The following is a 21,235-nucleotide window of genomic DNA, read 5'->3' as shown; positions in this document are numbered from 1 at the left end:
AATGCTTCTCATTGAAACCAAAAAGTTCTATTTTGGTCTCATCCATCCAAAAATTTTTTCCAATAGCTTTCTGGCTTGTCCACATGATCTTTAGCAAACTGCAGACGAGCAGCAATGTTCTTTTTGGAGAGCAGTGGCTTTCTCCTTGCAACCCTGCCATGCACACCATTGTTGTTCAGTGTTCTTCTGATGGTGGACTCATGAACATTAACATTAGCCAATGTGAGAGAAGCCTTCAGTTGCTTAGAAGTTACCCTGGGGTCCTTGGGGACCTTGCCGACTATTACACGCCTTGCTGTTGGAGTGATCTTTGTTGGTCGACCACTCCTGGGGAGGGTAACAATGGTCTTGAATTTCCTCCATTTGTACACAATCTGTCTGACTGTGGATTGGTGGAGTCCAAACTCTTTAGAGATGGTTTTGTAACCTTTTCCAGCCTGATGAGCATCAACAACGCTTTTTCTGAGGTCCTCAGAAATCTCCATTGTTCGTGCCATGATACATTTCCACAAACATGTGTTGTGAAGATCAGACTTTGATAGATCCCTGTTCTTTAAATAAAACAGGGTGCCCACTCACACCTGATTGTCATCCCATTGACTGAAAACACCTGACTAATTTCACCTTCAAATTAACTGCTAATCCTAGAGGTTCACATACTTTTGCCACTCACAGATATGTAATATTGGATCATTTTCCTCAATAAATAAATGACCAAGTGTTATATTTTTGTCTCAATTGTTTAACTGGGTTCTCTTTATCTACTTTTAGGACTTGTGTGAAAATCTGATGGTATTTTAGGTCATATTTATGCAGAAATATAGAAAATTCTAAAGGGTTCACAAACTTTCAAGCACCACTGTATGAACAATTGTACACCATTTGCTTCTCTTTTCTTTATCTTTCAGCAGTCTGTAAAGAGCTTCGATTTCGTGTTAAATCTATTTGTACTCGATCACACAACAGCTCTTTTACATCAGTTTTTACGTTTTCATGACAGAGCTGTGTTACTTCCACTTTGCTTGAGGTCCCGTGGATTCCAACTATTGTACGCTATTTTGCTTTCTGCTGTCTAAACACACAGTGAGGAAAAAGTAAGATTATGCAGCCTGATAATTGTGATTCATTTTTTATTTCAATTCAAACTGTCAAATTTGCATAGTGATTTATCACCACATGATGCATCATTGCATGCCTAATAAATACCACCGTCATGGATACATGCATCATTCTTCTTGCCTCATATGCTCTGGGTTTTTCATTTTGTACCATTTGGAGTCATTCAGATTTCTGTGGTTACTCGAGTTGGGTTCTCTCATTACCAGAAACTGTAGGGTTTTTACAGTAACCTTTTTTTTTTTTTGAAGGGGGGGGCCTTGATGCTTACGGTAAAGTCCTATACCCCCCTGCAGTTTTACCATGATGCCTGGGACTATTTTGGAGGTGTGCTCATAACACCGCACCAAGCACAAAAGCACCGCCTCACAGAGTGCTGGACAACCCTGATGTTAAAAAGAGCAATGAACTCCCTGCAGTCTATGGTGAGGAGCACAGGCATTATCCACAGCAAACCAAGGCTTGGAGGGAGCCGACACCACAACTGGCAGACAAAACACACAAAAAAAAGTCACCCCAAACAAACAAAAAAGAAAAACAAAAAGGGAAAACAAAAAATAAAATAAGCTCCATGTGGTCAGACACTCATTCATATTCTCTTAATCCACTGAATATTTGGTCATTACTTTGGAACTAGACCTAAAGTTCTGCATGACTTTTGTAAACATCAGAAAGAAGCCCCAGTGCGATAATCAACTACAGGCACAGAATGGGACGCTGCGTCAGAGAGTTTGTGACACGCCAAGCTGCAGCTACTCAGAAGAAAGTCCACTACAAGCCAAACTAATCACACAGGACATGACTCAGCGACGAAGCAGGACTCAATTATCGACAGCATGTTTTGTGGTGTGGAGCAAGTGGAAATGTTTTAAATGTCTTACAAGCATTATATTAAAAAATAAAAATAAAAATCCCCCCCCCACACACAAAAAAAAAAAACAGATGCCCCACTCCAGATGACATCACAACACGAAACACAGTTTCCTGGACTGTGCGTCAATGGCATAAACATGAGCACTGGATCCAATTGAGACATGGGCATCTGGCAGAACCTGACATGCAGTATTGAGAGGACACCCTACTTCAGAACTGGTGTCTCTGCACACTTTAACACGAGAAAATTCACTCGAGTGAGCATGTCACTGCTGTAGAATAGAAGCTGAATGAACACATGAACACACACCCCTAACATTTTATCACAATGACCTTATAATAAACGCAAATATGGATCAGGACCAAACGGATATAGAAGAACCATGAGAAAGCAAGAGTAATTAATTCCATGTGATGTGTATCCCTCTACCCAGTGATGGAAAGAACGTCACAACCAGGGCTCGAAATTAACTTTTTTTCTTTGTGTCCCCCAGTGGTCCCGAATTCTGTGTTGTATTGTCCCGAATGGAAGCAATAGTGTCCCCATTTTTTTCCTCTCTGAAATAACCAGTGGTTAATATTATCATATGAAGTTACTATTATATTTGTAACTATGCGATTTTGAACCCTTTATATCATTTTTACAATAAGTCACAAGACACAAGCGACACATGTCCTATACATCATCTACTTCAAAATTAGTTATTGCATTTTCAGTTTATTAAACTTTGGCGATCTCACTGATACTGATAATAGATACCCGTTTATTTAAAGGGGCCAACTAGCTCATTCAGAAAATGTTTCAACTCCCTACATCTGCAGTACACTTTAGTTGAAAATAAGACCCCTTTTATGTTAATTTCATCTACTTATACCTTGAATATCTGTGGGCACTTATAAGGCCAACTTATAATTTTCACCATTACCGTTATCCATAGCCCTGTGATGACCTGGCGACTTGTCCAGGGTGTACCCCGCCTTTCGCCCGTAGTCAGCTGGGATAGGCTCCAGCTTGCCTGCGACCCTGTAGAACAGGATAAAGCGGCTACAGATAATGAGATGAGATCGTTATCCATTTTATGAACTTTCCGTTATCCATTTTTATGAACTTTCCGTTATCCATTTTATGAACTTTCCGTTATCCATTTTTATGAACTTTCCGTTATCCATTTTTATGAACTTTCCGTTATCCATTTTATGAACTTTCCGTTATCCATTTTTATGAACTTTCCGTTATCCATTTTATGAACTTTCGCTGCTGGGTGCAAATGTTAGCAACATCAGCATAGTGCCAGGTCCGAGCCCAGTTGTGCTGCTGACTGACTAAACTTTCTGAACTAGAAAGACACTAAGAAAACTCACTTATTCTGTTGAACGGTATCTTCCGTCAATATCATCCACATCATTCCTGTTGTATTTTATAACGTGTCTAACAGTGTTCATTAAGTTCATTCAGTTGCTCGCGTTGCCTGCAGACCAGGCGATGACACTTTGGATCCTGAAGGTCCCGGAGACGTTATGTCTGGGCTTTCAGTTTCTTCCCCGCGGTCGGTCCGCTTCAACCACTTCAGCATTTTTGTTCTGGCAAGAGTCGGCGCAGCGTGTGCGGTAGCAATTCCATTCCAAGTCCATATAATGCGGACTCCGGCCGAAGATTCTAGAACAGAATGCGCTGCTCTGTAGCCTACGGATGCAGGGGCATCGAAAGTGTAGCTACTAATGTATTTTTCGCTGTTAACGTTTTAAAATTAACAAATTAGGTGAATGTCTACGTATGTGTTACGGCTTTGTAAATAATATTAATGTCGAACTTTTTTTCTAGATCTATTTTTTTCCATTGTCCCGGGATTGTCCCAGATATGATAATTTTGTGTCCCGATGACATTTTTTATGGTCCCCGGGACATCGGGACACCGTTAGTTTCGAGCGCTGGTCACAACCATATCTTTATGCTACAGTAGATGTGGCAACACTGCAAATCTGTCAACATGCTCCTTTCACACTTGATGAACCTTTTGATGAGGGGAATTCCTGAGATCGAAAGTGAGGCTATGACTTCGAAATGGCCAACTTCCAAAGTAAAACAAGGTTTCATCACATTTCTAGATATAAATAATTATTAATAGAAGTTAATACTTACCCCTTGGTTTTCAGTGAATCGTATTAGTGGTTGAGCAGACAGACCCTGAGAAAGACAGGAAAGGTTATAAATTGAGAGTCACATGAGAAAACATGATAAAAGCTTAGGACGGGGGGGGACTCAACCAACATCAAAACGTCATGACGCATTCAAGTAAACTCTTGTGTCATGCAGCAGTCAAACTGAGGGCCAAGTTAGATTGAAAAAAACAAGGCATGTGATATTTGCTTGCAATAGTCAACCTGTATTTCAAAATATAATCGACTTATGTTTTCCACAGTTAATGGAAGATGTTGCTATTTTTATTTGGACAGAACGCATTGAACCTCACACACAGACTTAGGGTTGCCACCTGTCCCGTAAAATACGGAATCATCCTTTATTTGGCAATTAAATCTTGTGTCCCGTATTGAACCGATACGGGACGCGATTTGTTCCGTATTTTCATAAATGTCCAATACACATGTCTGTCTCACACAACACTAAATCTAACAATAATGAACAAAATAAAACAGGAAATACTCCGTTGCGGCGGCACGGTGGTGTAGTGGTTAGCGCTGTCGCCTCACAGCAAGAAGGTCCTGGGTTCGAGCCCCGGGGCCGGCGAGGGCCTTTCTGTGTGGAGTTTGCATGTTCTCCCCGTGTCCGTGTGGGTTTCCTCCGGGTGCTCCGGTTTCCCCCACAGTCCAAAGACATGCAGGTTAGGTTAACTGGTGACTCTAAATTGACCGTAGGTGTGAATGTGGGTGTGAATGGTTGTCTGTGTCTATGTGTCAGCCCTGTGATGACCTGGCGACTTGTCCAGGGTGTACCCCGCCTTTCGCCCGTAGTCAGCTGGGATAGGCTCCAGCTTGCCTGCAACCCTGTAGAAGGATAAAGCGGCTAGAGATAATGAGATGAGATGAGATGAATACTCCGTTGCGGGATCTACCCAGGACACAAACCCCTCCACTCTGTCACGCTCTGTGCGTCTGTGCCTGGCTGCCTGCGTCACTGCGTGTGGCGCTGTCACGGTTGCCTAGAGACAGACAACACACACCGGCGCTGCTCAAAAAACCCGGGCCTTTTAAAAATGTCTGCTGCACCCGGGACTCCACCACGTCCTCAAAAGCGTAAACGCTTACAAAAATACAGACGTGAGTGGGAAGAGGCACATCCTTGGCTGGATGAACTCAGGACTGTTGAGAGAAGGAGTAATGTTTTGCACTTTGTTTTCTGCATTCTTGAATAAGCAGACACACGTTTGTGTTTTTGTTGTTTTTTGTTCTCTTTTTTTCCCTCTCCAAGTAAAAATGTCCCCAAGGTTCACAAAGAGAGTCCCTACACCAAGAACAGTTATGCACTTACATTTACAGTGATAAGTTCTCAATATATTTAGATTATATTTTAAAAGTTCATTGTTACCCACTTGTACATTATACATTTTTACAGCATTGGCAATAAAGCATTTCAAGCTTTAAGTATGAGTAATTGCTTTCTTGATCACCCCTTTACTAAAAACACCTACAAAAAATAATTTATATACCACTGCTGGGGCACCCCACCCCATGGGAGTCGTGCCCGTGGTGGTCATGGCCCCAAGAAGCCGTGGTGGGCGTCCCTTATTTTCATTTCTGAATGGTGGCAACCCTACACAGACTACACATTACATTTGGCTGCATTAACTGCAAATAGAAATAAATCAGTGCAATAAACGCACAAAATGATAAATCGTATACGTTTAAAGCATCAGAAATGTCTGAAAAATCAGGATTGGCCTCTGAGGTGGCATACGCCACTGATCCAACTCTAAACTAGTAGAGCAGGACCCTGTGCATATGGCTGCACGATCATTTTTCATGGAGTGCAATCAGTCCATTAAAACGATTTTTAAATAAATAAATAAAAATAGTTGACCAAAGCATTAGTCTTCGTTACCAGTCAACTTCAGCAAATCAAACAGAGATGCTTCCAGGATCAGAGGACTCCTAGCTTTAAAGTCAACATGGTGGCACTTTATTTTCAGTTTCTCTCAGGGAATCAATGCTCACATCACTGCACTCAGTTTAGTTACTTTGATAACAGCTTTCTGATATCTGATCTCCATGTGGCTAGTCTGTTCCCTCATGTAGGTAATTTCTCTCTGTCTAGACACCATGAAAATGTGGCTTAGGTTTTCATTTTCAGTTGATTAAAACAGTCATAACTGAAAATAATGTTTGTGGGATCCATTCAGACTCTGAGCAGAGAATAAAGTAACAAAATGAACATGGCCAAGTGTTCGCCAGCGTGACTCACGGGGGGGGGGCTGTGACTGAAATACTGAGCTGAACTTATTCCACTGTTGGCCATGGTGACTTCTTTTCACATGTACCACATTTGCTGTATGTTTACGGCATTAACGCCAGCGCATTGTACATATATTTGCAGAATCTGACATGCTAATGTTTGCCCATAACTTGCAGGCTGTAAACATTAATGTGATGATACACGGGGCAACTTTTTGGGCAATGTTGCCGAGCAATGTTGCTGGGCAATTGCGTTTTGACTCTTTTCTATTGAGATTGGGCAACATTGTTTCTTTCTGAATGGTTTTGATAATCTCTGGCAACTTTTTGAGATAAGCCAATCAGAACGCGAGTATCGAGTCATGTGACCTCCGGTGAGGTTCGGATCAGAAATTTCAAACAAATATGGCGGCCGCTCAGTGTCAGTGGAGTGAAGAGATGGAGAGACTCCTCATCTGTTTTTACGCCGGTAAGTTATTTTAATATTCTATATGGAGGAATTTACCTCACCAAAGCTCTAAAAAACAACAGACAGCTTGATTAAATGGTCACAGCAAAAATTAAGATATCGATTTTTTTTAGCTAACTGTTGTTGCCCATTGTTAGTTGCCCTGAAAAGTTGCCCTGTGTCTCACCTAGTTGCCCGTTGCCAGCAACATTGCTCAGCAACATTGCCCAAAAAGTTGCCCCGTGTATCATCACCATAAGAGTTGGGGGAATCTTCCAGCTTCTGCTTTCTGCTGGATGTAGGATTTAGTATAAGCTAGTGTGCTAGCATACTTAAGGGAAAACAGCATGGTTAGGAGATGCGCAAAGCCTCCCGATTCCATATTAAGAGGAAGTTAATTTTTAACAGGAGGGAGTGTGGGCTTGATTAACTTTATTACACCTCATATAATAAATGGCATTTATGACTAATATGCAACTTCATTATGTAACTCTGAACATATGCTGATGTACTGAATCAAGAACACTGTACTGATGGAAACAAAATGATCCACTACATTGTTATGGCCCTACAAAGTTTAAATACTTTTCTTTGTTGCCATTTGCATTCCCACCCAGGTTGGTTTAGTTCGTGGTTAAGCTCTTTACTTCAGTATTTCTAGATTTCTCCTCTCTCATGGCCTATTTTCTGAAGTGCTCCAGTCCCTTTTCAAGAAAAACACCCCTACATCATCATGCTGCCACGGTCAAGCTTCACAGTTAGGATGGGGTTGTTCTGATTAAAAGCCTCGCCATTTTGCCTGCATATGTAGAGAATTATGGCCAAATGGTTGCATTTTTCTGTTATCTGACCAAAGAACACACCTCCAAATGGCTGGTGATCATGTGCAAACTTTTATACCGGCCTTAGAGTAAGAGCTTCTTCCTTATGTGACAGTCTTTCAGGCTGTGATGAATATGGATACGTTTGTACCAGGTCACAATTCCAGTGGGTCATGGCTTAGCTTTGTGCCCGAGGCCTCCAAGTTCTTCTCCAGGTCCTATGTTATTGTCTTGGGGCTCGGTTGAACTTTTCCAATGTTCATCCCTGGGAGTTCATTTGTATCCATGCGGTCCCAAGATTTTTATATTTGCATACAATTCAGTTGTTAAACAAATTATTCCTATTTAGGAACCATTCTTGTGGATAGCCACAGTTTTGTTCCTGAGGGCTTGGCTGATTTGCTTGGATTTTCCCCCCATGCCATCATGGATCAATGACCCCAATTAACTCATTATAAGTGGCCAATCAGAAGCTTCCAAAAGTCATTACACAAATTTTAAACAGTCTGGAAGACTTCAGAAGAGACAGCCAACATGGTGTCTGTAACCCATGACCCACTGGAGCTGTGACTGGAGCTGAAACAAATAGGTTTTGAATTGACAGTTTTAAAATTACTGCTGATATGAATAAAGTAGATGAACTAAATGACTTTTGAAAAGAAGAGTCTGGCAACATGAGATGTGTGGAGTTGTACAGGTCTTTAACTCAGGTTTACATAAAAATTTGGCCTCAAGTGTAATTACAATCAAGAAACAAGATTTGATCTCGTAATCTTAAATGTGGGGAATAGTAAATGCTATTAATAGCTGTATTATTTAGTCTATTCCAGCTTAGACCTAACCAGGGGTCTTAAAAAAGACAAACAACAAAAAAAAAAAAACACACACACACCTTGTTACTAAGCCTGTGCTCTCCCTGTGGGCCACAGCCCAATCGCAGTAGGGATATAACAAGGACACACAGCAAACAATAACAAAAATGCCTGGCGGTCTGGGAAACCCACGAGATGCTGCAGCAGCAAATAAATTTTAAAAACCACAACCCTTTTTGCTGCTCAAAACCTTTTTTGTAGGACATTATATTTGACAGGTTGTTGAATTCTTATTTAACTTTGTGTCAAAATCTGTTTTTCTTCCCTTTCAGCTAAAAACAGACCTTTTTAGCCATTTTTGGCTAATAAATAGTTAACCTTGTTAACCAAATGAAACATACATTGATGGTTATTTCACATTAAATGACATCAAAATATTGTCCAACTCCTGTGACTGAATGCAAGGATACCCCACACCTGTTGGGGTTTCCTTTGCTTAAAATCCCTCAGTTAATGAAAAAAAAAAAAAAAAAAACACACCCATGCACAAGTCATCCCAGATTCAGCCAAATTCGATTACTTCTCTTTTGGGGTATATTTGCAAAAGGGAAACATATTTAAGCTCGGGAAAAGCTGGCTCGGAGTGGTGATTGCAACTTTTGCACTCATGCTGCCATTGTCTCGGCTCTCTGGAAGTTGAGAGACAAACACCAGCTGCCTCGGTACTGACCATCCCTGTGTTTCAGACGGCCCCTGAGCGAAATGTAGCAAGGTGTGCCACCAATAGGAAGGAAATCCTGAATCAAAGTTATCAAAATCACTCTTGGTGTAACCCTAGCCATATCAGTTTTATAGCAGGACAGGTGAATCAGTGTTTAACACCAGCATCATCCATAAGTGAAACTGATTTAGCATTTATGCACTGTAAGCAGGCTCCAAAAACTCAAACTACTATCAAAATGGTGGCAGATTGGACCAGAGGCTGGAGTGCAGATCATATGCAGGTCTGTTTAACCCAGCTACAAAGGATTTCACTGGGCTTTGGTGTGAATCAACCACACAGTGCCAGTTCTGCAACGCTGGCTTTACCCATCATCATGATGGATTGGGAGCAAGTTTGCCTGGGCTGGATACCAACAGCTGACATTTACAGCATGTCTGTAGTGGCGTCATTGGATGAAGCATTACTTTTCAGATGTACAACTCAATGCCTTGCTCTTGGCATGCATAGACAATTCACTAGCAAGTCTGCTGCTCATCCTGGAGCAAATCACTCCAATCTGCAAGTATGAACTGACTGAAACCTGCCTCTTGGCAGTAGGACACCTAGGCCACCATGTAGACCAGCTCTCAATCATTTGGTTTATACGGTAGATGGCAACAAGCGAGCTTGACAATCCATTCTGCCAGTCATGTGCAAACACCATTGTGAAACCCACTCAACATACCTACAGTCAAAGAAGTCCTAGGGAGAAGAGTGTAGGTTTCACAATCAGAAACCAGAACAACCAATGGGAGCCACTAGATAGTGGCAAGTTCGTGTGTATCCTGGTAGAGTATTTGGAAGTTCTAGTTGTTAGGCATGTGAAATATAGTGAGCTCATCATCCCTAAACAATATTACATGGCCATGATGGTCTATACTTCAGTGACACATAGCTGATTATATTTTATTACCAGATCTGCCAAACATTACACATTTTGCTTAGCTGCCCTGCATTGGAGTAGGATACAGTTAAAAAGAGTCAAGGCTTAACGTTTGTGTTGACTGGTGCATGATGCGTATTGTAGTTTTGAGATGGAGCTGTCTGTAGAAGTTAAAACCAACTGGAACAACCGACACTCATTCAGCAGCAAGGTCAAACAAAAACAATTATTTCCTATAGACCCTTTTCAGTCACGTGACCTTCGTGAACGCGACCACCATTTTGGACATGTAGTGGACTTCGGCTCGAATCAGTTTGAATGCGAGGAAGGCGACAAACGAAAAACATAAAAGAAAAAGGAGCGAGATGCAGAAAACACCTTCACTATCCAGCGACGTAGGGCATTTACAGGGCGAGCAGAGGTATTTGCAAAAATTGAGATTAACAGGCTTAGAGAACGACGTTTACCTGCTTCCACTAGGATTGTTCACTGACGTACGCTCCGGCTTGCTCCCCCTCAAATTAAGCAGCGCGCTCCGTAACCTCGGCCGGAGCACTCCAGGAGCAAGCCGGAGCGCACTGCTTAATTTGAGGGGGAGCAAGCCAGAGCGCGCTCCGGAACCTTGGACATTGGCTCCGGCAGCTATTTACACTGGATCCGGTGTAAATAGCTGCCGGATCATAATTACAGTAAACTAGTAAATACAGTAAAGGAAAAACTTGAGACTGAAAGGTTTTAACAGTCATCCAAATGACTGAACGTAAACATTGCTACAGTAACATACTAGCTACTATGTTGTTGACATTAGCTAGTCAACAATAGCTACTACAGAAGAACAAAGAGGTTACAATGGGTTATTTTAGCCTATTTGGTTACACACTCGCCGCCACAGAATGTTAACAGCAATGTAATGCCTTTTCTGGCTAATTTTATTCGTCTTACCTCCAACAAAGTGGTCACTACACAAGCGTTGGTATGCCGAGGGCTGCCAATCTTTCCTGTTAATGGCCGCTATCCATCTTCTCCGTCAGGATCCAATAAAATGATAAACCTTGCCTTGTTTGTTGATGGTTACTACATCCAGGTGCACAACAATATAGTGGCATGATGGAAGTCTTGCTGAAAGTAAAAACTTTCTTTGCTGCCGTTCCTCAATGTTGGCTGTGGTAAACTACTGGTAGTACATGTCCAAAATGGCGGCCGCGTTTGTCGTGACGTCACGTGAAAAGGGTCCATACATGCTTTGAAAAATTAGGGGAGGTCAGTAGGGATTTTTTTTTTTTTTGGGGGGGGGGGGGGGGGGGGGGGGGAGAAAATGTTTCCATGGCTATCACCACTCTTTTTCCCCCAATATTCACAATAAAATATCCACCCACCCAGCACTCTGTTTGAATGCATGTTTGCAGGTATTCTGTTTTCAGAAATAAACACTAAAGAACACTTTTCAAAGATTTATTTTGAACCATACTAGGGATGGCGAAAACTTAAAAAAAAAAAAAAAAAAAAAAAAAAAAAATTTCTTGACCGACCACCGAGCCTCATTAGCCAGTTAACCTAGGAGTTTAAAATTCTAGAATTGGAATTATTAGAATCCATTCTAAATCTAACCGCGAGCATCCGCACATTCAGTCCCAGTCACTGCCCTCCACTCACATTACCTTTTCTACAGCGCGAAACAGTCAAACGCAGCACTGATGTCGAGGGGTTTGTATTGGAGCGGAGGGCAAATGGCCATGTCAGCAAGGGGCACGCACTTTCAAGTTGCAACTTGGCATTAAAAATATCAGTGTGAACATGTTCTCAATAAATTGCCGTCATTTTCTAAGCGGCAAGCTTTAGCTCAGTCACTACCAGTGCTTGCATTGAGTAGCCTATGGAGCACTTGCAAGTGACGTCACAGCCGATCCAGATTGTGACAGACGCCATCTTGTTGGTCAAACACCATATTTCCGCCTTCTACTTCTACTTCTGGTTCTACTTCTGCTTTTACTTCTACCTTTTCTTCTGGAAAACCCTACTATATACAATTCTACTACCACGGCTGCGGCTACAAGCTCTCCCTACCTGTGCACGTTTATGTTTTTTTGTGTGTATTTTTGCGTGTTGTTCGTCTGTACCGGACTTCAATATCCACTACAACCGTATGGACTTACTGGACATTGGTTTCCAGCAGAAAATGATGGTTTGTAGCGATTTCCATCGCATGCACAACATTCCGGACGAGATAGCGAGACCAGCGGGGTCTCCGTGGATTGTTATCGGAAGCAAAGCGAAGGAGGCGGCGCCGGGAGCGGAAGCAAAAGCGAGGCTGCAGAGCCGGCCTGTTGACTAAGCTCAGAAAACAGCCACTCAAATCTCCACTGCTAAGCCTCTACCTCTCCAACGCCAGATCCATGGTAAACAACACGGACAATTTGGAATTACAGCTGGAATTACCTTATTCTATTATCGGCTGGTCAGTGCTATACTCAATACTTAAGTGACTTACCCGTCCAATGAGGACTGTTATTTTCTTGTTTACAAGATGCCACATCTGAGTCGCTGACAAATCCTGAATTTCTGTAAAGATAACTGTCCAGAGATTTATAAGCACACAGTGCTTCACCACTGAACAGCGAGGGAAAGTTGATGAGGTAATTATACACGTCCGGGTATTCCGCTGGCAGTTCAACATCCACTGACACGGTCGTGAAAACTCCGTCCGGTAAGCCATAAGGGTCACTAATTTGTAGATCGTTTATTTTAGACACATATCTAGTTATCTATTCATTAGAAAAATGAGCCGTGTAGTCCGTCGGTTGAAATTGATCCATTCTGTACACCAGTGCAGCAGTATTCAGCTGTGTTTTTTACCGACAAGATGGCGGCTGTGTACTTTCCGGTCACGTGACTGCAAGATCTCTATTGAAAACAATCCTATCATACACTTGCCCCATCTTAACTTTTCATTGAAGACAGGACGTTTTAGCGATACGGCCCCTGGTGTTTACAGTTAACTGCAGTAGGCTGTGTGTTGATATTGCATACTGCTACAGACTAGGCACTTTTCTTCGAAGTGAGACACAGAGACCTCCTACTGCAATTGTCTTCCCAGCTACTGATATTACGGTTACATGGCTGCCAATTGTGCACAGCCATTGGGAATGGGATAGCTGGAGCTGAGCTGATTAGCCGCTAAGCTAATATAGCAACTGTCTGATGCTAAGTAACATCAGTGAGTAACCAGGTTAGTTCAGATCTTGTGTATTATTATTACGTTGACATTAATATTCACCAGACTAATCAACCATTGACTTCATTCATGCGCCGTGTTCTTGTTTCTTTGATAGTCAAGAATTTCCTTGATGTTACGTACCTGGTTAACATCGTAGTAAAACGTAATCCAACACTGAGACTTTTCTTTTGCCGAGTGGCAGCTGTCTTCAACTGGGGTGGAAGGGCAGGACATGACTGAATGAGTGTTTCTGATTTGTCAGCTGTCATCCTTACACTGCATGGCATGCCCCAAGTGTTTACAACACAGAATTCCAGGTTCTCCGCTCCAAAATTGGCAGCTTCAAAACGATTGATTTTTTTTTTTAACCGACAACCAAAAAAAATTTTAACCGGTTGACGTCGATTCGGTCAACCATCGGTCAAACGGTCATCGGTTAACATCCCTAAACCATACACAAACTTCTCACACTGAACATGTGCGTTGAACGGTAAAGATCAGCTGTTCAATGTCTACTTCCCATATGGCCTGGAGCAAATGTCTTCTATGCCTTTTTGAAGGCACTCGTCACATACTTCAATAACTGCGGCAGCGGGGTCGTGGCCAAGCAGCAGTCTGTGAATGGAGGGCGGGGTCGGGGAAGGTAAGTGGCTAAGTTATTCCACCTACTGTCGGACTGTAACAGTTCCTGATGTGGGTGGAGCACAGAAGCACGGCAGGCGAGAGTTGATGTTTACACACAAACACTTTATTGACCTTTTCAGCTAGCTAGCTAGCTAGCTTTCCTTCTCTTTCTCTCACTCACACATGCGTTGTGGTCGGGGAGAGAGCCCCTTTTCTCTGCTCTCTCGCTCTCCTTTTACGCTCCATCCCTGTAACAAACACGCACATTAATTGACAGCAGGTGGAATGACTTAGCCACTTACCTTCCCCGACCTCCATTCACAGACTGCTGCTTGGCCACGCCCCCGCTGCCACAAACTTAAATCTTTTTCTCAGATCTGGTTTAACACAGACAGTCTTCAAGACAATATGGACAAACGTCTGTTCTTCCAAATCCACTGCTATAGTAGGCTATTTCAACAGGCTCTGCACAGTTGAGAGGCATTCTGACACCACAAACTGAGGCAAGAAAACGTTCAGGGGGCATTACTGGCGCCCTGCAATAGTACTCGAACTCTGACAGCAACACCGTGAGTGCTGTTTGTTGCCGGTTTGTCAACCGATGCTTCGCGTAGATTTCTGTATTTACTTTAGAACTACTGGTACAAGCTAACAAATCTTCAGTCTTTAAATGTCTCTTTTTCTAGCGACATAATTTGTCTAAGACTGGGCTTGCGATGTGCAAGACATGTCTTTCAGCACACAAACCACCGCCATTTTCGTTGCTTCCTGTTAGAGGTAGTCATGCGCATGCGTGCAATCAGCTGTTTATGATGCGAGAGACACTCACGCTATGCATAACGTACGGACGTTGGTCTATGATCAGGGACAACCACGCTATGTGCATCACATGAACGTTTTGTAGACAGAGGGGGTCGGTTGGGTAACCAGAAACAAAGTTGTTCTTTTTTGTTTGGCCCAACTTCTGACATCACTGTGAGGGAAAAATACCCAAAAATATAGAAATTGCTTTTGATGAGATACCCGTTAACTGAAAAGCATTCCAGGTGACTACCTCACGAAGCTGGTTAAGATAATGTGTGCAAAGTGTCAAGGTAAACACTGGATACTTTGAAGAATCTAAAAGATGAAACGTTTTGGATTTTAAACACTGTTTACCATAATTCCATGTTATTTCATAGTTTATGTCTTCAGTATTGTTCTACAATGGAGAAAATAGTCAAAATACAGAAAAACCTTTGAAGGAATAGGCATGTACAAACTTTTGACTGGTACTGTAAAAATAATGTTAATGGTGATAGTGATTAAAATACACTTTAGCTAGCGTTCTCCAGCACTGCCCTGTAGCATCAGAGAAAAATGCCCCCCAAGTTTAGTCTGCATTAGGGTAGGATCACCATCCAGCTGATAGTCATCATCTCTGCTCTCTGTAAACCAGGAAATAATGGAATTGCTTGTTCTTCCTGTCTGTTCTGGACAATTAAAAATCATTAAAGTGCAAAAATTCATATTTTATAAGCCTCCCATTTACTTATACACACACGCGCTCAAAGGTTTATGGATGCCCGACATGCGGTTCTTCCCCAAACTGTTACCACAGAGTTAGAAGCACATGATCATGCGCTATATATTCTGTAGCGTTACAATTTATTTTTCATGTATCAGGCATATAACTAAGGCCAAAAAAAAAGTGTTTCCGGTTACGCAGATTTCAAAACTAGGGTCGGTAGGCAGGCATTTTTTTTTTGAATTTTTTTTTTCAAGATGGCTGCCATAACCTATATTTAGACAGGAATAATTTCACAAAATATAATGAATTTCTTTGCAGGTCACCTGAGTTACCACCTTCTGATGAATCTGATGCAGCATGAGACACCTTTTAACATGAATTTTTCTGTAAATATAACAGCTCAATACACCATACATGAGAGAGAGAGAGAGAGAGAGAGAGAGAGAGAGAGAGAGAGAGGCCCCGCCCCTCTCTGCTCCCTGAGTGGAGCTCGTCACCTTGGTAACGGTGCAGGGAAAAGACACAATATAACAAGCAAAGAGCGCTTTTTCTCAGAGTTCCCTCTCCTCGAACAACGCTGATTTACATGGAAACGAAAGGAGCTATTCACAAAATTCTTTCACATTGAGTGCTACAAGGCTCCCATGAACACAGTAATGTAATTTTTTTTGTCCCTAGTGTAAAAAATGTGGACACTAGAGCGAGTCAAAAACAAGTGACTTTTCTGATTTTGCAGTAAAAGCGCTGCCACGTTTATAATGTGAGTCTATGGAGAGCGCGGCTGTCCTCTCCTTACTTTCAGGCTTCTCATTCAAAAACTGTAAATCCTATCACTCAGGGAGACACTTGTCTTGATTCACACAATGTGTGACTACAACTTTTGAGAAAATTGTGTGTAGAGTGAAAATTGTGGCTGAGAAAACAGTTTAAATGAGAAAGTTAGAGCTTTTTTTTTTTTCAAGCTGCCTACACTCTAAACTCCTGAGCGCCACTGGTGTGTAACGCCATAGACACCCATTATAAAGCCTGAATTTCTCCAGATTTGCTCATGGTGTTTGATCTGTGACTGATCAAAAAGTATAGAACCTAGCAAAAAAGTTGAATGCCAGATCCACACAGGAGAATTTTGTCTCCGTTTTAAAGTTTGAATCATGTCTCTAGGTGAAAGACAAAATAAGTGTTATCTCTGCTTCTGTTCCCTCCGACGGCCCCGACACACTACTGCCTCCGCCGAGTGCGCGCGCACACCGCATGTCGGGGCCGCGGATGAGTTACTCTCCCCTGATCAGCGAATTCGGCGGGGAATTTGTGGTTATTATCGGTACAAACAGTGCGAATCACAACTTAAATGAGTGCGGTTCAGTTTGACATTATTGTCAGTCCGTTAGATAAACATTTAATTTTATTAAAATCGAAAATTAATATTTAGAGCCTGTGGGCTACAAAAATAAGTCATTAAAGTAGCCGGCTGGACTTAATTGTGTAGTCGGCTGTATGGCCAGCAGTCGGTGCTTGTGGAAAGCCCTGATTTTCCCAGTGAGTGACAAAAACTTGCGGTTCACGCGGTTGGGTTATATGTAAAAGTCGCGACTGGGAAAAAAACGAAAAAAAAAAGTTTAGGGTCAGGCGGTACGGATTAGGGTCGGTCGGGTAACCGGAAACACACTTTTTTTTTTTTGGCCTAAACTGGAAAAAAAAAAAATCCAGCCATGTGAAAAATTAGGGCCCCACTTTGCTCATCTCACCCTAGCCTGGTCATTTGAATGGGTTGCTGACACGTCACTATTATCTGGGCCTAGAGCCCAGAATGTTCCACACCACACTGGCAGAGTGCCAACCTGAGGACAGAGGGTGGCTTCTGACCATTGCTTACTGTTTGCTGTACAGGGCCATACAGAAAAAGAAACCGGTATAATTCAGAGCCAAACACGAATAAAATTCAGAATGCATCTCTCAGCCAAAGGGAGGTTAGAAGTTGCAATTCATCTTTAGCTCAAAACCTAGCTAATGCTTCACAAAACGGTCAAATTGGCAAGTCCAAATCGGTGACCAACAAGTAATTTGATTTCATATGGTTAAACTGCTCTTAAAACTTACTGACAAATCCTCTAACAAAGCAGACGAAACCCCATCACCAAATTCAATAAAACACAGAAGAGGCAAACGAGGGAGTCAGGGGGGCACTTAAACTTGTATTAGACCTACATAAATCCTTGGAATGTAACGATGGAACATGTACAGTTATTTTAAATCTTATATCCAATTTATCTTCTCCATATGGTAAAATACTTCCTAAGGCAGTAAGAAGCAACTCCCTCATTGTGTAATATTCTGCTGAAGTAACAAACAGCCAAGGAAAACAAGCCAACCACATGAGCTGAAAGCACAAATGGAGAAAAATAAAACCCCAACGGATAACACTGGGTCATCATGACCAGGCTACAGTACGGGTTGGTCAAGACACGATTGCACAGTGGGCAGGGAAGCAAGGGACAAGTACAGCTTGAAGAGGTGGGTCTTCAGTCTGCACTTGAAGGTGGTCAAGGAGTCACCAGTTCTAACCTTCCCATCGAGGTCATTCCACCAATTGGGAGCCAGGACAGACAGTGGTCTTGAGAGTCCGTCATCAAACACCACCCCTAGGTTTTTCATATTGGGCAAAGATTCAACAAGTTTTCCACAATATGTGCTTCTCTACAGTCACAATGCACAGTGTAGGTCAAAACAGATGAAAATAGTCTGTTAAGTACCAGATCTCTGGATTTTCTAGATTAATAAATACTTGAGAATATCAAGTGAGGGTTTTCGTTTCATGAGAAACGAAGCTCAGGGTGTCTAATATCACAGTATATGAAATCACAAACATTTTACAATTCAACTTGGAATCCAGACAGACAGGAATGTTTAGACTGACATTCCATCTAGCAGATGTTACTTTTAATCCTCTAGATGTACATAAAATATGCAAACCAGTAGGTGAACAATGCTGGTCAAAAAGCCTAAATCAGCACTGGAGCATTCAAGACATGACCACTGTTCTAATCCAAAGGAACAGTTCTAGGACTGGAATAACTGATAAATCAGATGATTTATATGTCTGTTGGAAAACATGATGTCTGCAGCTTTAAGATCAACATGAATAAACTCACTCTCAAGGTGTTTAATTACAGCTTATAACTCATTATGGTTAATTTACACTCCAGACTTCACCTAATGCTATTGACTGCAGCTACAACCAATTCTCAACCAGTTTTCAGCATTTCTTTCTGCTGTAATGACTAGGGCCTGACGATACAACTGACTGATCATGGTGTTTAATAACCTTGTTATCCACTGAAATGAAGCTAATCAAGAGCCAATAAGGCATCTTTATTCCAGGTTCTACAAGTACCAATTAGCCTGAAGGATACAGGACACGCAGCTTTGACGAGCAGTGAGCAGAAATGTGCCATGAAGATAAACGTTGTTTTATTTATAAAGGTGATAGAGATTACATTAGATTGGCCTTTTGCGTTCACAGAACAAATACATTACTTGCATATATTTACCAAGAAATCCCTGTGTTGAAAGTGTGCCAAGTTAGTAAGCTAGCTAGCATCCTATGGCATCAGTTTTAGGTCATATTGTGAGGGTGATAAACCATGCTCATAAACAAATTGTTATTTCTCTCTCTCTCCCTCACACACCCACCCACCTCTGGGGTTAAGAGCTTCGCCAGCAAAGCTCAGAAGGTTTAGAATGAGTTGGTCATGTATTTAGATTAATATCATGAGTTTTTAATCATACAAGCATGATAAACATTAACAGAAACTTTGTACTTTACACTTTATGTGCCCACTGCCAAATAATATTACAACCCTGATTCCAAAAAAGTTGGGACAAAGTACAAATTGTAAATAAAAACAGAATGCAATGATGAAGTTTCAAAATTCCATATTTTATTCAGAATAGAGCATAGATGACATATCAAATGTTTAAACTGAGAAAATTTATAATTTAAAGAGAAAAATTAGGGGATTTTAAATTTCATGACAACAACATCTCAAAAAAGTTGGGACAAGGCCATGTTTACCACTGTGAGACATCCCCTTTTCTCTTTACAACAGTCTGTAAACGTCTGGGGACTGAGGAGACAAGTTGCTCAAGTTTAGGGATAGGAATGTTAACCCATTCTTATCTAATGTAGGATTCTAGTTGCTCAACTGTCTTAGGTCTTTTTTGTCGTATCTTCCGTTTTATGATGCGCCAAATGTTTTCTATGGGTGAAAGATCTGGACTGCAGACTGGCCAGTTCAGTACCCGGACCCTTCTTCTACGCAGCCATGATGCTGTAATTGATGCAGTATGTGGTTTGGCATTGTCATGTTGGAAAATGCAAGGTCTTCCCTGAAAGAGACGTCGTCTGGATGGGAGCACATATTGCTCTAGAACCTGGATATACCTTTCAGCATTGATTGTGTCTTTCCAGATGTGTAAGCTGCCCATGCCACACGCACTAATGCTGTGGCATGGGCAGCAGTTGATCTGATAATCTGATATTGCTCCACTATTTGTCGGCGCAGAATTAGGGGGATTGGTGATCCTCTTCCCATCTTACTTCATACCATCAGAGATGCAGGCTTCTGAACTGAGCGCTGATAACTTGGGTTGTCCTTCTCTTTAGTCCGAATGACACGGTGTCCCTGATTTCCATAAAGAACTTCAAATTTTGATTCGTCTGACCACAGAACAGTTTTCCACTTTGCCACAGTCCATTTTAAATGAGCCTTGGCCCAGAGAAGACGTCTGCGCTTCTGGATCATGCTTAGATACGGCTTCTTCTTTGAACTATAGAGTTTTAGCTGGCAATGGCAAATGGCACGATGAATTGTGTTCACAGATAATGTTCTCTGGAAATATTCCTGAGCCCATTTTGTGATTTCCAATACAGAAGCATGCCTGTATGTGATGCAGTGCCGTCTAAGGGCCCGAAGATCACGGGCACCCAGTATGGTTTTCCGGCCTTGACCCTTACGCACAGAGATTCTTCCAGATTCTCTGAATCTTTTGATGATATTATGCACTGTAGATGATGATGTGTTCAAACTCTTTGCAATTTTACACTGTCGAACTCCTTTCTGATATTGCTCCACTATTTGTCGGTGCAGAATTAGGGGGATTGGTGATCCTCTTCCCATCTTTACTTCTGAGAGCCGCTGCCACTCCAAGATGCTCTTTTTATACCCAGTCATGTTAATGACCTATTGCCAATTGACCTAATGAGTTGCAATTTGGTCCTCCAGCTGTTCCTTTTTTGTACCTTTAACTTTTCCAGCCTCTTATTGCCCCTGTCTCAACTTTGAGATGTGTTGCCGTCATGAAATTTCAAATGAGCCAATGTTTGGCATGAAATTTCAAAATGTCTCACTTTCGACATTTGATATGCTGTCTATGTTCTATTGTGAATACAATATCAGTTTGAGATTTGTAAATTATTGCATTCCATTTTTATTTACAATTTGTACTTTGTCCCAACTTTTTTGGAATCGGGGTTGTACCTAAATTAGACGAAACATAAAACTTGTTACCTTACTCAGTCACACTTGAATCAGAACGCTGAGCGCCAACTTATGCGTTCATAAAAGACTATTCACATGGTAACGATATGATCACTTTCACTCTTGGTTTTGATTGGTTTCTCTTTCGTGGTGGAAACGCCCACCAGAAACAGGACAAAGTCCATCAGCCATAGTTTAGGCTACCTGTTTGAAGGTTTTATGATTTT

The 21,235-nt window shown here is 41.8% G+C and overlaps 1 protein-coding gene across 1 annotated transcript in view; it reads right to left on the bottom strand.

Annotated features, from left to right (window-relative positions):
• The window catches only part of ell (elongation factor RNA polymerase II), a 91,890-nt gene that overhangs the window by 59,431 nt on the left and 11,224 nt on the right, over positions 1–21,235 (bottom strand). Inside the window, exon 2 of the mRNA XM_060941818.1 lies at positions 4,130–4,174. Within this exon, the coding sequence (XP_060797801.1) occupies positions 4,130–4,174 (45 nt within the window). The remainder of the gene's footprint in view (positions 1–4,129; positions 4,175–21,235) is intronic.

Source organism: Neoarius graeffei, chromosome 15, assembly GCF_027579695.1.
Source record: "Neoarius graeffei isolate fNeoGra1 chromosome 15, fNeoGra1.pri, whole genome shotgun sequence".
NCBI classification, from domain to species: Eukaryota; Metazoa; Chordata; class Actinopteri; order Siluriformes; family Ariidae; genus Neoarius; species Neoarius graeffei.
This window is presented reverse-complemented; position numbering and strand designations above follow the sequence as displayed.